Below are 14,727 nucleotides of genomic sequence, written 5' to 3' on the forward strand. Positions count from 1 at the left end.
CGTCCATGCAACTGATAGCAGCGGACACGAGCGCTCAGCTTGATTTAAAAAACAACTGATTTTAGCGCTAGATCTCTTATTTAATAGCGAACTAAATGAATGATCTGCTAGTTAACTGGATATGTTTTATTTATTTGTATTAGGTACATCCATGCCTCAATGTTTCAAAAAGTGAATGTGTGTGAAACCATAGTAAAAAAACAATTGGTGTTGATTGACGCCAATCGGACTTTCATGTTTTTTTCCGTCTATTTGAAAGTTAGGCTAATAATAACATGTTGCATTCGATACGGCCTGATTATGTCATTTTTTAAGTTATATGGCCTGCCTCCAGTTTTCCTCAACTTGACTAATTAAGAGGCGATATTTGACCGGCATATCATCAAAATGTCCGTTAAACGAAACCTCTGCCGGTCACTTTGACCGGCACCATTTTTTTCTAGCGGAAACTCTGGTCTGGACACTGACAAAGTTCTCAATGCTTCGGTTTGAAGGTAGGGACCCTCATTATGCTACCGTGCTAGTGTGGGGCTATTTTGAGCCTTGTTAGTGGTATTAACAAGCGATTTTTATTTGTCATTACTCGATGCCCAATATACTAGCATTATACTAGCTTTATAGGCTAAACTGTTTTTAGAGATAAAACTATTTACATTCGATATTCATGAAAACAAATCTCAGATAACGGTTGACTAGGTAACAATGTGTAATTAGACCAAAGGTTCATTTTGCGCCGGAGTTCTCCTTTAAAGCAATATCCTTTGAATCACATATCGAATATCACAGTTATTGCATATCAAAGTTATTGCATACTGCATTCTTCTTCAATATCGTGCAGCCCAAGTCTTCACTGTTAAATATAAATTGATTCATAATGAAGATACAAAAGTGATTCAGTCAAAAGCAGTGAGTGATTTTCTGTTTTTTTATTTTTATTAAATAAACAAAACAGACACCTACAGTTTATTAACCTGCTGTCCCTTTAGGAAACAAATGCATGGATCTAATATAACGTTACACATCTGATTTGTTTAAGTTCGCCTAGGATATAACAGACTACGTTTATGTGAATACTTCACACAATGTGCATTTTTACATAATTGTGTGTGTATTTGACCATTCAAGCACAATAAGCTGTGAAAGATGTAAATGTAATGTAAATGTAAAGACAATTGAATTCGGCATCACATGCATCTGAGACACGACATCTGAACTCACGCTTCGGCTGTGTCTATTAGCGAGAGCACCGGATTGAGTCCTTTTTTGCGGCTTATTGTGATTTATAACACTCTACACGTCAATAACTTTAAGTAGTACTGCAAAGTTAAAGACATGTAACAGTTTAGAAAAACGATTTTTTTAATTTGTGAATCGATGCGAATCAGCAGAAGATAGAATTACGTTTTATATGTGAATCAATCCCCCCTCACCCCTATTTAAAATTGTATATTTCAATCATATTTACTGTATATATAGAAGCAAATATAGAAATATGCTGCTATGAATAAAATGCATTTTGTTTGTTGTGAGACCAGTATAAATGTTGGCAGGCCAAGTAAAAATCTCAAATAACAGCCTCATGAGCCCTGATTAACCTGAACATCTTTTTAATTATAGATGAGCAACAGACACATTAAAAGATAGACTGCTTACTTGTATCCAACCCAATTCATATCTGTTAATAATGTTTGAACTGTCAAGCAGACTGCAAATAGAAAAACAATTCAATGAGAACTTTCACACCTTCCTGATGAACATGCGGCGGACATTCTTGTCCTCCCAGGTGCTTCCACTCAGGCCATCGAAGCTGCTGCTGGAGCTCGGATCAGAGAAGGGTGAGGACATGTCTGCAGCATAAGCATTGGAATATCCTGGACCTAAAGAGACATTTTGCACTATTAACAACATTCAGAGAAGAAAGACGTAATTTTATCCTCAGACTTTTCTTACAGTAAAGATAAGGTTCCTTGCATATAAAGATTTGTGCATCCATATCCCAAATTGCTGTAATAAAATGTCACATACTAGGGCCGGGATGCACATAAGCCCAGCTGGGGTGCATGGGCATGGTTGGTGGTGGCATTGGGGGCAGCTGGGAAGCGTAAGTGAAGCTATCAGCTCCTTGTTCTTTATCTCCTGCTGTAGCTTCAGCATAGCTGGGTGGGGCTGCTGGCAGACTCATGGTCTACTGTAAAACAATAACATTCAAAAAATCATCTGAGAATGGAATCAAGCACAAGTAGATCTGTTATTCCAGCACCCTGGCTAGCATTAATATTTTATGCCACAAAGCCAATGGAACTTGGCAACTCTTCACCACATGAATTCCTTATGAACCTAAAACTTGGATCCTTTCCTATTTTAAGCCAATGGCAGACAAAAAGGTTAACCTTTTTTTTCTCCAATAGCTGGGTTTCAGTCACGTGATTATGATGACGCGCGAAATTCAGATGGAGGGCAGGGGAGTGAAGAGCGCAATGGACGAGATGGAGGAAAGTCCGTACTGTACTACTTTACACGCTATTACAAGAGAAAGATATAAACAAAAAATCAAACATATGTTGGACGTGATCCTTACGTTATGAAGAGAAGCGATTTTCAACTGAATTGAAAGATTTTCCTGCCATCGAGGTGGTAGATATCAGCAACTACCTCGTCTTACAGACATACTTTGACTTTACAAAGTTCGTAAATGTTACACGTTACACAAACATAGCCACTTAAGTTGTATTAACTCACCATTGACGAAGTGATCACTGCACAAACGGGCATTTTCCCATTCGGCTCCTCCCGACCGCAGACGTAGGTTTGCAAGCCGTTTTTCCGGAGTTTTTCGGTCAATTTCTTGCATTTCCCCCCTTTATGAACAACAACTTTTGGTACACGATAAAAACTCCTCGTGGTTTGATCGATTTAAGTAACCATAAACAACGCAAAACATAGGCATTTTGAGTTTGTTATAGTGCTTTCTAAATACAGCAAATCACTTCCTGCCCTCCATTTGCATTTCGCGCCATGGCAACGCAGTGGCGTGACGTCATATGAAAACAAGCTATTAAATAAATTTACCATATTTTAAAGTTCAATAATGTTTTTTTTATCTAATATTTCGTACTTAAGGGGATTTTATGATTTTTTTTAAGTTATAGAAATCTATAAGTTTATTGTTATGAAAAATTTCACAAAAATACTATTTTAAATTTTTATATTTTTCAAAACATGCTTTACTCTAAACCTGCCAGTAAATCTTTTGTTTGGGCCGCAGTACCAAACGTTTCCACTAGATAAAATTTGTTTCCCATTCATTTCCAATGCTGTAAATTTTGATTGTGAGAAGCACAAGAGTGAATATTTTTTTCAGACCATTTAACCCTTTCGAATCATGTCCATGATTCTTTTTCACATAGCAAGTGCCAAAACCTTTATCAAGTTTTGAACCATTCCGATAAATTAAAAAAATTCTAAATTAATTTTTTTTCGGGAAAAATGACTGAAGAACACCAGAGGGAGAACATCTTAATAATATTCCCTTTTAACTGGGCACAGATTATAATTTATAATGTTTATAAATGAACCATGTGACGCCTGACATACCATATGAATTAATAGTCAAAATAAAATCATATTTTTTTTTTTAAATACAACAGTGTAATACTATTTCTCCAAATGATATGTCTTAGTAAGATGATATTTAAATGCTTAGTTTTATGATCAAGACTCTAGTTTTATTTTGGGGGACAAAACTTATAATGCAGTGCAGTACAATGATAATTGAGAGAAATAAACGTTCCTAAGATGCCTATCACTCTTGATAGAACTACATGTATATGTGTGGATAATTAAGTAAACATGGGTTGCTAGTGCTACAGTCTAGTAAAAGTTCATTTAAAAATATTACTAATAATATAACATTTATTCTTACGTTTACTTTACAAAAATCATTAAATATTTGACAACAGAAAGACACGTGTACCATGACTTGATGGTGGACATTTACAATTACAATTATACTAAAAGGTTTTTTGTTGTTGATAACAATATATATATATATACAAACTATAAATAAGAGGGCAGAAGGCATGTAGAACAATTGTGTACAACAGGTTTTCTTCAGCAAAGTTATTATCATACTGATAATTAAGAGGCGTTCGAAATTCTTGTTTCAAATATGATACAGTACAGTTATACAGTTATTATAAGTAGTAAAGAGAACATCAGTTTAGACTCATAATGATCCTGTTAGTGCATGTAGAGCTATCAAACACAAAACACAACAGTCGTTTATTCTAAATTATTAGTTTTAATGAGGGGAGTAACGTTACTGTTATACTAAAATAATTTGCAACAGGACTGATATTAAGGTTGACAGCGATTAGCTTAGCTAGCACATCGGTGACACTTTTCAAGCCCATTCTATCGTGCAGGAGACGACAAATGCTTTACGCATATAAGAATAACGTTGTTTGAACTTACATCAAAATGCAGGCTCTAACAAATTAATTCTAGAGTAAGCTCTGTATTTCAACTTACCTTACTGTAACTGCTAATGTGACACTCGAGATCCAAGTAAAAACAATGAACTCAATCGTTCAATTACGTACTTCCGGTGTTTCCGGAAATGACAAACGCGAACCAATGGCAAGCTTCTTATACTGTCTATGATGGCAAGCTGGAAAGTGTGAAGCGATGTTGGTAGAATTTATTATTTTGCTAAATGTACCGTCTTTATGATGAAAATGTGTTTTACAGTGAAAACATGTCCTGTTGGATCTCAATGTAAGTTAGAAAAACGAAATAACTCACATTTAGAACACATATCACATATATTTTTAATAGAATCAGAAAGTGCTTTATTGCCAAGTATGTTTGCATACGTTTTGGTGACAGAAGCAGCTTCCAGTACACAGACAACAACAACAGTATACAGATAGTAAAATAGAAAATAAAGATGTGAATAATTTTTTTGACATTACATTTATCCATAAATGTAAATTGCCAGGAAAGAAACAATGCCTCTTAGTATTTTAAAAAAAAGAATACATTACATTGAATTAATCTAGTACTAAAAAAAGCTACTCCGTGTGACGACACCATAGCAAAAACGCAAAAACCAGTAAAGCGTCCTCACTAGTCAGTTGCCATATCATTTCACTATTAGTGAGGACAAGGGTTAGTCATAATTTCGATTTGGTATTATCTCGATTTTTTATCTCGTAATTATGACTTTTAAAGTAATAATTTCGACTTTATGATCGTTTTTTTCCCTTATGTGGGGGGAATTGGCTTCCATACGTCTTTTTTAACCCTTTGATGCGCAAGCTATGGATACCCCCTCTAATGCACAACATGGGTCTAAAAAGACCCGTATTCATTTCCTATGTTATTTCATGCATGGCTTGGCATTTTTTTTTGTTTCACCTTTTGAAATCACTTTATTTAAGCATTTAATATTTCATGATCTATAAATTTCATGATTTATGAATATTCTAAATATCTTCTTTTCAATTATCACAAAATTATATTTTAATATTTCCTAGGTTTTGTGTTAATACATCAAGTTTACACATATGGGTCTAAAATTACCCATCTATGCAAGCGTGATAAAACAAAAGAATAAAGAAAGCTTTTTGTTAAAATAACCAATGTCACAGTTGTTTAGATCAACACATTTACTGTAACACTTGAAATAAGTTTATTGGCCACTTTGTCACACATAACACACATATAACCGATAACACTGAAATTAAACTGTAGTGTAGTGCAACTGTAGGGATCTCCCCGCCACCATTGAACTCCCCACCACCAATGTGCAGCATCCACCCGGATGATGCGACAGCAGCCATAGTGCACCTGAACGCCACCACGCGACGGCTTATGTGACCGATAGCATTGATTTATGACCACAAATAAAAATGAATATGGAGGTACAAGGTTTCTGCCCAACAGCGACAATATATACTTGTATATATAACTTTCTATTGCAACTTTTATTTTGTTGACCTAGCTATTAGATAAAATAGAATATGTCGACCGCAAGCTAGCTAATAGTATTGGACATTTTTTTCTTTTGCACTAGTAATGGATTTCAAGGTCAAGGTAACCTTAGCCTAAACGTTCAAATATTAGGTCATATCTAGATGTCTTTCACAAAATATCAAATATTTTCTCTTTGACAAAAAATTTATTAAATAAAACTTACATGCATGAAATATACAAAAGCAGCCCTGTTGAATTGTGAAATGTGTGGCAGATGAATAGTTTTCTGCAGTAAATATTTTTATACTATTTATAAATTTCAAAGGTTCCTATATGGGTAATTTTTTACCCATGTGTGTAAAATTGATGTAGAAATACAAAAACCGTGTTTGTTTATAAAGTAAGAAAGGAAAAATAAACATAATGATTTGTGGAAATCAAAAACAAGATATTTAATGAATACCTGGATTAATAAATGATAAAATACATTTCTTTCAAATATTCAGCAAAGAAACATGAACACGGGTCTTTTTAGACCCATGTTGCGCATTAGAAGGGTAGTGATACAAAAACGATTTTTATTCGAAAAGTAAGAAAGAAAAAATTTAAATAAGGATTTGTAATGATCTAAAACAAGTTAATTGAGGAATACCTGGAATACTGAATGATGAAATGAATTTTTTGCAAAGATATAGAAAATGAAAACTCAGTCGGGTCTATTTAGACCCATGTTGTGCATCAAAGGGTTAACAGCCTATGCGTCAGATCAAGTCGTAATTTCGATTTAGTTGTCACTCTTTCGATTTTTTTTTAAATCTAATAATTTCGATTTGGTATGTTAAAATTTAATTTTAATGACGTAATTATGACTTTTTATGATAGATTTGTTTTCTTATCTGGCGGGAATGGGGTATGGAAATACATTTGACCCTCACAAGTATAGCCAAGCCTGTACACAATTTAAATTAATAGGATTAGAGAAAAGATAACGAGAAGTAGGTGTGAATTATTTATATATCTTTTCTTTAACGTTTTGTAAAATGTTATTATTTTTCTCTCTGAATAGATTTTTGTACATTTGCAATCTAATTCAGATTAATAAAGGTAGAGGCATGTTTCAACTAGGTAGACAGAACCGTAGATTTTCTGCTCTGTTAGAAATCAAGGAAATAAATTGAGCAAACTGTACAAAGACAGAAACCAAAGAAAAGGCACAAGCCAAATCAATTAATGTACGCTTTTTTTAATTAGACATCTTTATGGCAAATACAGCTTTAAACAATATTTGATACAATAAAAAAAACCTCATGAAGAGTACTTGAAGTTTACTTTATCGTTCATATTAGTCTTTATCCTGTAGACCTGCCCTCCACTAGTAAAAAGAAAAAAAATTAAGTGCACAACCATGGTTTTTTACAGGTTTTTCAAAAGTAAAGTCCAAATAGTGTGATGCATGTTAACACACAAAAAAGAAAACATGACTGAATTCCCCTTGCAACCCCAGTAACTGACTCAGGTCTAACAAGCATGCTTGTATTTTTCCCGGAGAGCAAAAGTCTGGTTGGCAGAGATGTTGGAAGTTGGAACTGTTTGGGGGGGGGGGGGGGGGGGGGGGGGCGCGCTATAAGTCATGCATCTGTTTATCGATTTTTGATTTTAGGTGTTCCTTGTAAGCCAGAATGTCCCTGGTCCATTTTGTGATGGTCTGCTTTTCACAAACCCAGATCTCCTGAGCCACCTGCAAGGAAACACAACAATATTATTAAAATGTAATCAAATGCATTAGCTTGACAAAGAAAACATTACTAACATGTACAACAAGATGGGCAAAAACCTAACTAAAAGCTTCACATTACCTGCTGAATAAGCCTGAAGTCGTGGCTAACCAGCATCATTCCACCCTCAAATTCGTTGATCGCCTCAGCCAGAGCATCAATGGTTTCAATGTCAAGGTGATTGGTCGGCTCATCAAGAAAGAGCATGTGGGGAGTCTGCCAGGCCAGCCAGGCAAAGCAGACACGACACTTCTGCCCATCAGACAGATTCCTAATGGGGCTCACCTAGTTTAATGAAAACAAAAACAGTCTGGGTTTCACAGACTAAAAATCGAAGCAAGTCCAAAAAAACAAACAAAAAAAACCTACCTGCTGTTTGCCAGTGAGTCCATAGCGGCCAATGATTTTCCTCATCTCTTCCTTCTCCTTAATCTCAGGGTAACACTTCATCATGTATTCCAGAGGTGAAAGGTCAAGCTCCAATTGCTCTGTTAGATGCTATAGAAAAAAATCCTGCAGGTTAAATACCATTAAAAATCAGTCTAATGCCACAGAACTAATTATGTGGCAGAATTGAATAATAATAGTTATAATTATTTATTAAAAACTTTAGTCAAATATATATATATATATATATATGCCAACATATTCACTATTTATCATCATGGACAACTATTATATAAAAATGTCATGACAAATGGTCTGAACAGACCTGATGATATCGCCCAATCTTCACATGGGAGTGTTTTCTAATCATACCATCTGAAGGCAGGAGCTGAAAGAAGAGATGATGCCTTACAGACCACGATACTAAAGATTCCAAACCACATAAAATGCATGCAACCCTTGGTATGATTTTAGGTTTACACATAAGTTAAAATATTCCTTACCTCTCCAGCAAGGAGCTTCAGCAAAGTAGATTTGCCAGCCCCATTGGGCCCTACAAGGGCCACCCGTGTGTCCAAGTCAATTCCAAACTCCAGGTTATTATAAATATGCGGCTACATAACGAAAGGAGACATGCGAACACCTCAATCCAGAGAAGGATGCAAACAACAGAAATGGGTGTAAAATGTGTTATTGAAGATTAGATGGTTCTGCGTACCGTATTATCCGAATACCTGAAGCTGACATTCTGAACCATAATGACGGGAGGGGGGATCTTCCCACAGGGAGGAAAATAAAATGACAGGGTCTGAAGAAAAAAAAAAAGTTAATTCTTCTGACTAAACACAGCATTAAAAAGGCAAATGACAGATCAAGACCAAGAGCTCTTTTCTCACCTTGTCATTCACAACACGCTCAGTAAGACCAGAGGCGACCATCTTCTGTAACGTCTTCTCTTTACTCTGAGCTTGTCTGGCCAGCTTGGCAGATCCGTGACCAAACCGAGCAATGTAGTTCTGCGGATCAACAGGACAACATTTAAATAACCACATCAATTACAAGCTGAGCAATTAGAAAAGGGCATAGAAGACTTGAATATTTACAAAAGGTACATATAGAAATCGTTTACCTTCATGTGCGTTATCTGGTCCTGCTCCCAGTTAAACCGCTTCATCTGATTCTCCTCCAGTTCCTCTCTGGTCTTTATATACTGGTCATAATTACCCTTTACACGAGGATGAATGATAAAATAAATTAAATTTCACATTTGCAATTATAGGAAAACAGCTTTACGGGGAAAATAATTAGTCTCTTTACCGTGTAATATTTAAGCTTGCGCTGGTGCAGATGAATAATGTTGGTACAAACGCCATTGAGGAAGTCCTGGGAATGGGATATTAAAACCAGAATTCTTTTAAACCTGTCAGGGGAAAAAGAAACAAACAAACTTGATCATACAGCTCTCAGCATGGTGTTAGCAACAATAACAGAACAATCCATTCCGTAATGTAACGGTTACACTTTATGACAAGGTGTCCATTACAGTGGATTTAAACAGGTATGTAATGAGTTTTATTAACTAACATTAATTTACTATAGAGTTAGGATTAGCTGCTTGTAATTATGCAGAATTTGTTATTACTACAGCAAGTAAATGTAACGTGTAACAAGGACACAGTAAAATAAAGTGTTACCGTAACATCCTCAAAAACAAAACTGCATCTGGGTTGCGCTGACAGATCAGCTAAACGCTTCGGTCTAGTTTTTGTCAAAGCTCTATCCATAACAAGAACAAACTGCTTGATGGAAGAGCTACAATTCGGCCTTTTGTTTACATCATGTCATCAGAAACAACCCATAGTAAAAAAGACAAAATCTAAATAAAAACCATTGGATTTAATATTCTCTCATAGCCTTTTTTTTTAAAAATGAAGACTTACTGGCTGAGCTCTTCCTCCAGCCACACACATGCATCCAAGTCCAGGTGGTTTGTTGGCTCATCCAACAGCAACATGAAAGGCTTGAGGAACAGTGCTCTGAAGATAAAAAAAAAAATAACCACAAATGAACCAAGACTCTGAAGATTGTAGAAATTTGCAAATGCATTCATTGAAAGAGCTAAAGGGATCAGAAAATTCGCTTCGGACTGTTTTTGTCATTGCACAGTTAGCACAAAGCAACTGCGCTATCATTCGGCCTTTTATTACATCATCTCCCAGGAGCTTTGAACTTCGGAAAGAGATTCTGAAGACTCACCGAGCAAGAGCAACACGCATCCTCCAGCCACCGCTGAAGTCTTTGAGTTTCTTCTGCTGCATGGCAGCAGTGAAGCCCAGACCGTGGAGGATCCGCGAGGCCCTCATTTCCGCTTTATCAGCATCCAGTTCCTCCAAACGCTCATACAGCTCCATCAGCTTCTCACATTCAGCTAAAATTTTACAAATTTAAAGTTAAATTCACAAACATTCAAATAAGCATAATAAACACATACGTGTTCCTCAAGGAGATTCCTTAAACACAGTGCAGAATTAAGGAGTCTTCTCCAACTGAGATATTCAATATACCACGCCTAGGAAAGGAAGCCGTTACAAAAACAGTTCCTATGAAAACGTGGAAAGTTGTATTGACCTGACCAATTAACAGATTTGAAAAATGTTCACTATTTATACTCATTACATATTTACCCTCATTGATTCTCACGCATCTTGTGATCAAACAATTGATGTTGAAAAAAGTTGATTGTTTTGAACAAGTAAATGCCCATTTTCATTTCCAGGTGAACTATTCCTTTCAAACTACTCCGTGTGCATTTGATCAGTTGTTGAAACTCACAGTCCTCATGAGCTAGTCGTTCAGCCTCTCTCTCCAGCTGGATCCTCGCCTCATCTACCTCCATCACACACTGCAGAGCGGTCTTCTCACTTGGTGCCATCTCACGGGTCAGGTGGTAGATATCTATGTGCTCTGGAATCGGCACCTCCCTGTGACCAATTGCTGACAGCAGCATTGATTTTCCTAGACGAGTTTAAATTCAAACCAGTTATTTAGGAGCATGTAAATTGAAAACTTCTAAAGCCAACGAGTGGAGATTCATTAGCCTAACATGAACAGATTCTAGTGCATTTACCAGTTCCATTGAGTCCGATAAGGCCATATCGACGGCCAGAGTTGAGCTCCAAACTAGTGTCACTGAGCAGCTCCTGTCCGTGAAAGGTGAGAGACAAGCTGCTGATGTGCACATCAGTGCTGTTGGGATGAGATGCCAACACGCCAGTCACTGCACGGGCCTCAGTTTTCTTCAGCTCAAACTCATCCAGCTCCTTCGTCAAACTGGCAACCCCTAAGATAAAGAGAAAAACAAGATGATTCAAATGGATTTCAAGGAGGAAGATAAACATTTGAAACACTTGGTGGGCCAATGGGTGGGGAAAACTCAGATTTACAAAAGTTTAAAAGGCATGGTTACACAAACACGAATGTTCAACATGAAAATTCAGTCCAATATTCCCATGCGATGTCAGATCAATGTGTAAAAAACGGCAGAACAAAAATGCAAAGTCACCCTCTTACCATAGGTGGCAATTATAGAAAAGCAGAAATATCCTCTTAAAGGTGTAGTCACATTAGCAATTTTTTGGCAAAAATTCATGGACTCAACCGGTGGAAAACTTTTCTCCCTCCCACGAAATTCCCAACGGCATGGATTTCTAATTAATAAAACAGGAACTTGTTCAACAAAAGTATATGTGACTGAAGAAAGCATTATTAATAGTTTTCAAAAGCCCATTCTTTAAGGTTTATCAAATTACACCAAATTCAAGAGTGCAGAGACAATAGACCAATTTTCAGCCGACGTCACAGCGCTAGCTGGTGGCAGAACAAAGGGAAAACTGGAGGCGGCAAATACAAACCAGCACAGATTCGGCTACAAAATAAGGATCTTAAATTCTTCTTATTATTATTAAATGTCATCTTGTTGTGTTGTTGGGTGCAAGAATCAATGAAAAATTAATATGCTTTATCTGCAATTTTTTATTTCTAGAAATATTCACCTCATTAAAATTGCACCGTAATGTCCCTCTTTACATTGTCGTCTTCTCGGCGCTGGCTAGGCAGAACTGCAGATCGTACCACACAAGTCTTGTACATGACCATTCAGCACATAGTTATAGGCATCTAAAGATTTACATGCCCTCCGTTTCTCTATCAGGTAGGTGTAGATGTCAGGCCACTCAACCGGAGGTAACGTTAACCCTGTCAGATCCTCAATGAGTGTACGGGTCGGCCAATCTGGTTCCGTCCGATTAAAATTAACTTTTGCAAATAACAATCGTGGTCCTGGACAGTGAGTGACCTTGCACATTAAGATAAAATCGGATTTTCTCCAGTCATTGTTAAAAACAAGCTAACAAAACTTGCAGACTTTACGTTAGTGAAGCGGCCAGAGGGATCGTTCTGCCACCACTTAAGCTCCGCCCACATAAAAACGTCACCATGTTTACCAACTGAAAATTGGTCTATTATTACAGCAAATATTCAACTTGGTCTGAACAGGCCTTAGAACGGTCTTTTAAAGGCTCCTCTTACCATTGAACTCAGCTGCTCCATTCTGCTGGTCCTCCGGTTTCTCTTCATCACCATCTACTCCATCCTCTGGCTTCTTTGTACGTTGGCGAGCTTTGGCTGCTTCTTTTTTCTTTGCCGCCTTCTTTTTTGCTAAATCGGATGGCATTTTAGCTGCAGATCACAGGAACGGAGCACTTCTGAAAATCTGAGGGAGAGATACAAAAAGATTAGTTGGAGGTTAAGATGCTCTACTAGGACTTAAGAAAAAAAAACATTACAAAGTACACACTGTTCCCAAACGACTTCCGGTTCAATCGACACTCGATTAGTCAATTACGCATATTTTGTGCTTACGGTCTTGTTTTAACAAAACTCCTCTTTTCTCATTTGTATTCTGATGACATTGAACTTATTGTAAATACATTTTGTATATTGTATACAAAGTTGTATACATCATAAACATGTATTCTCTGTATGTTTTGCAAGAAAAATAAAAAGGTTTTGTTTTAACAAACCAAGCTTCAGGCAGCAGAGGGCAGTGGTTCGGCTCGGCTCACGTGGAGTACAGTCGGCCAGTACTTTTCCCTGACGCAGTCTAGGCGTATAACGCCAATGATAAAGTGATACCGGCACAGAAAAAACCTACTACACGAACGATATCGTGAGGAGTTCGGAAAGCATAAATGGCCGATGATATAGCGACATTCCATCGCTGCTGCTCTCAAGAGGAAAAAAGGTGTCGGTTAACTCTAAAGGCCCAACCAATGTGCCACTTCACCAACCATGCTAACTCTAGCCATAACGGTGTATCCCAGATCACGAGAAAAGCTTACTCCCTGGACATAGAACTGCAGTTTGTATTAAAAAAAATGCGATAACATTTGTAAAAGAGGCATCAACCCATAAACAATGTTAAACTGGCTGAGGGGAGCACGCGACTCTCTTGTCCCCACGAGCTAGCCGGCGAGCTAACAGCCGGTAAAACTAGCCTAGTGTTAATCCGAAATATGTCCGGACAAAAAAACAAAATTAGTAAATGAGGTATGATTTTTTTTTTGTAGACATCGATCAACACAGACATAGACAACTACCACGAGTAAATAACGAACTTTTGTTGAATTAGGCCGTAATCTTACCTAGATCTATTCCTGACGAAGCGCTACTAGCAGCACCGGAGAAGCGGTCTCATCTCATGACGCGCGCTACAAGCGGTGTGAGGCGCGTGTCACCAATACCGGCACGGCAGCCAATCAGATGCCGATGCATAATAAATCTCCACCCACTTCTTTGCATAATAACAGAAAAGCCGCTCTCTGATAGCAGTTTTCTTGTAGAATTAATTACTCACTCGTAATCTCTGGTCTGGCCCTGTCTTGTTTCCCGGTTGAGTCACACAAAATGACATAAAATGAGTAATATGTTCAAATAGCAGTTAATGTGAATCATACAGAACGGACAATTACAAGGTTATGCTATTTGCTCATGATTTTTAGATCATTCTGCCAGTATTTACTCGCTCTCATATTTTCCCAATCCCCCATTACTACTAGCATTACTACATCTGTGGAGCAAAAATCATTCAGACTCGTTATATGAATTGGACCAGCTATTCAAATAAAAGAAAAAATCAAAATAATGATCATGATTTTATTAATTTTATTAATCTTCGATCAAAATGTTCAAAAGTTCAAAATGTCCTTTACAGACACACTGCACCTGTATTTAAATAAAATACATAACACAATAAGAATGTATTGTAGAAAGGTAAAGGGTCAATCAATGCCTCTGAATATGAACACCTTTTAACATCCATGTATATACCAGATTTAGTTCTCATCTGTTACACTTGTGCATCAAGCACACCTCAGGCCACAGGAATACAAATGTCATCATTATGTGATGGAATATTCAGTAAAATTAAGTATCCACAAAGATAATGTAACTGTACTTAACCTTTGGTTAATGCTTCCTGTGCATCTCAGTGATTTAGTAAGGCAACAAAGATAAACAAAAAAACATTTCT

At 36.9% G+C, this 14,727-nt stretch overlaps 2 protein-coding genes across 3 annotated transcripts in view; both read right to left on the reverse strand.

The window, feature by feature from the left end:
- faim2a (Fas apoptotic inhibitory molecule 2a) overlaps window positions 1-14,727 on the reverse strand; it is a 34,547-nt gene that overhangs the window by 4,801 nt on the left and 15,019 nt on the right. Inside the window, exons 1-3 of one of the 2 annotated variants that reach the window (XM_056267593.1) lie at window positions 4,531-4,567; window positions 2,026-2,188; window positions 1,744-1,877 (exon numbers count right to left, since the gene is read on the reverse strand). In XM_056267593.1, the coding sequence (XP_056123568.1) occupies window positions 1,744-1,877; window positions 2,026-2,182 (291 nt within the window). In that variant the 5' untranslated portion in view covers window positions 2,183-2,188; window positions 4,531-4,567. Of the gene's footprint in view, window positions 1-1,743; window positions 1,878-2,025; window positions 2,190-4,530; window positions 4,568-14,727 lie in introns of those variants that run through there. The other variant, XM_056267594.1, reaches the window with a different exon arrangement.
- Window positions 7,598-13,960, reverse strand: abcf2a (ATP-binding cassette, sub-family F (GCN20), member 2a). The gene is made up of 15 exons (XM_056267589.1): window positions 13,841-13,960; window positions 12,726-12,909; window positions 11,266-11,478; window positions 10,971-11,153; window positions 10,395-10,566; window positions 10,079-10,174; window positions 9,456-9,558; window positions 9,268-9,363; window positions 9,035-9,154; window positions 8,857-8,946; window positions 8,642-8,752; window positions 8,464-8,526; window positions 8,121-8,249; window positions 7,833-8,036; window positions 7,598-7,714 (listed from the first exon to the last, which is right to left on the reverse strand). The coding sequence occupies exons 2-15, from the start codon at window positions 12,868-12,870 to the stop codon at window positions 7,598-7,600; spliced, it is 1,842 nt and encodes a 613-aa protein (XP_056123564.1). The 5' UTR covers window positions 12,871-12,909; window positions 13,841-13,960.

The sequence above is a fragment of the Rhinichthys klamathensis genome, unplaced genomic scaffold, assembly GCF_029890125.1.
Source record: "Rhinichthys klamathensis goyatoka isolate OS25496 unplaced genomic scaffold, OSU_Roscu_1.1 h1tg000261l_1, whole genome shotgun sequence".
Taxonomy (NCBI): domain Eukaryota; kingdom Metazoa; phylum Chordata; class Actinopteri; order Cypriniformes; family Leuciscidae; genus Rhinichthys; species Rhinichthys klamathensis.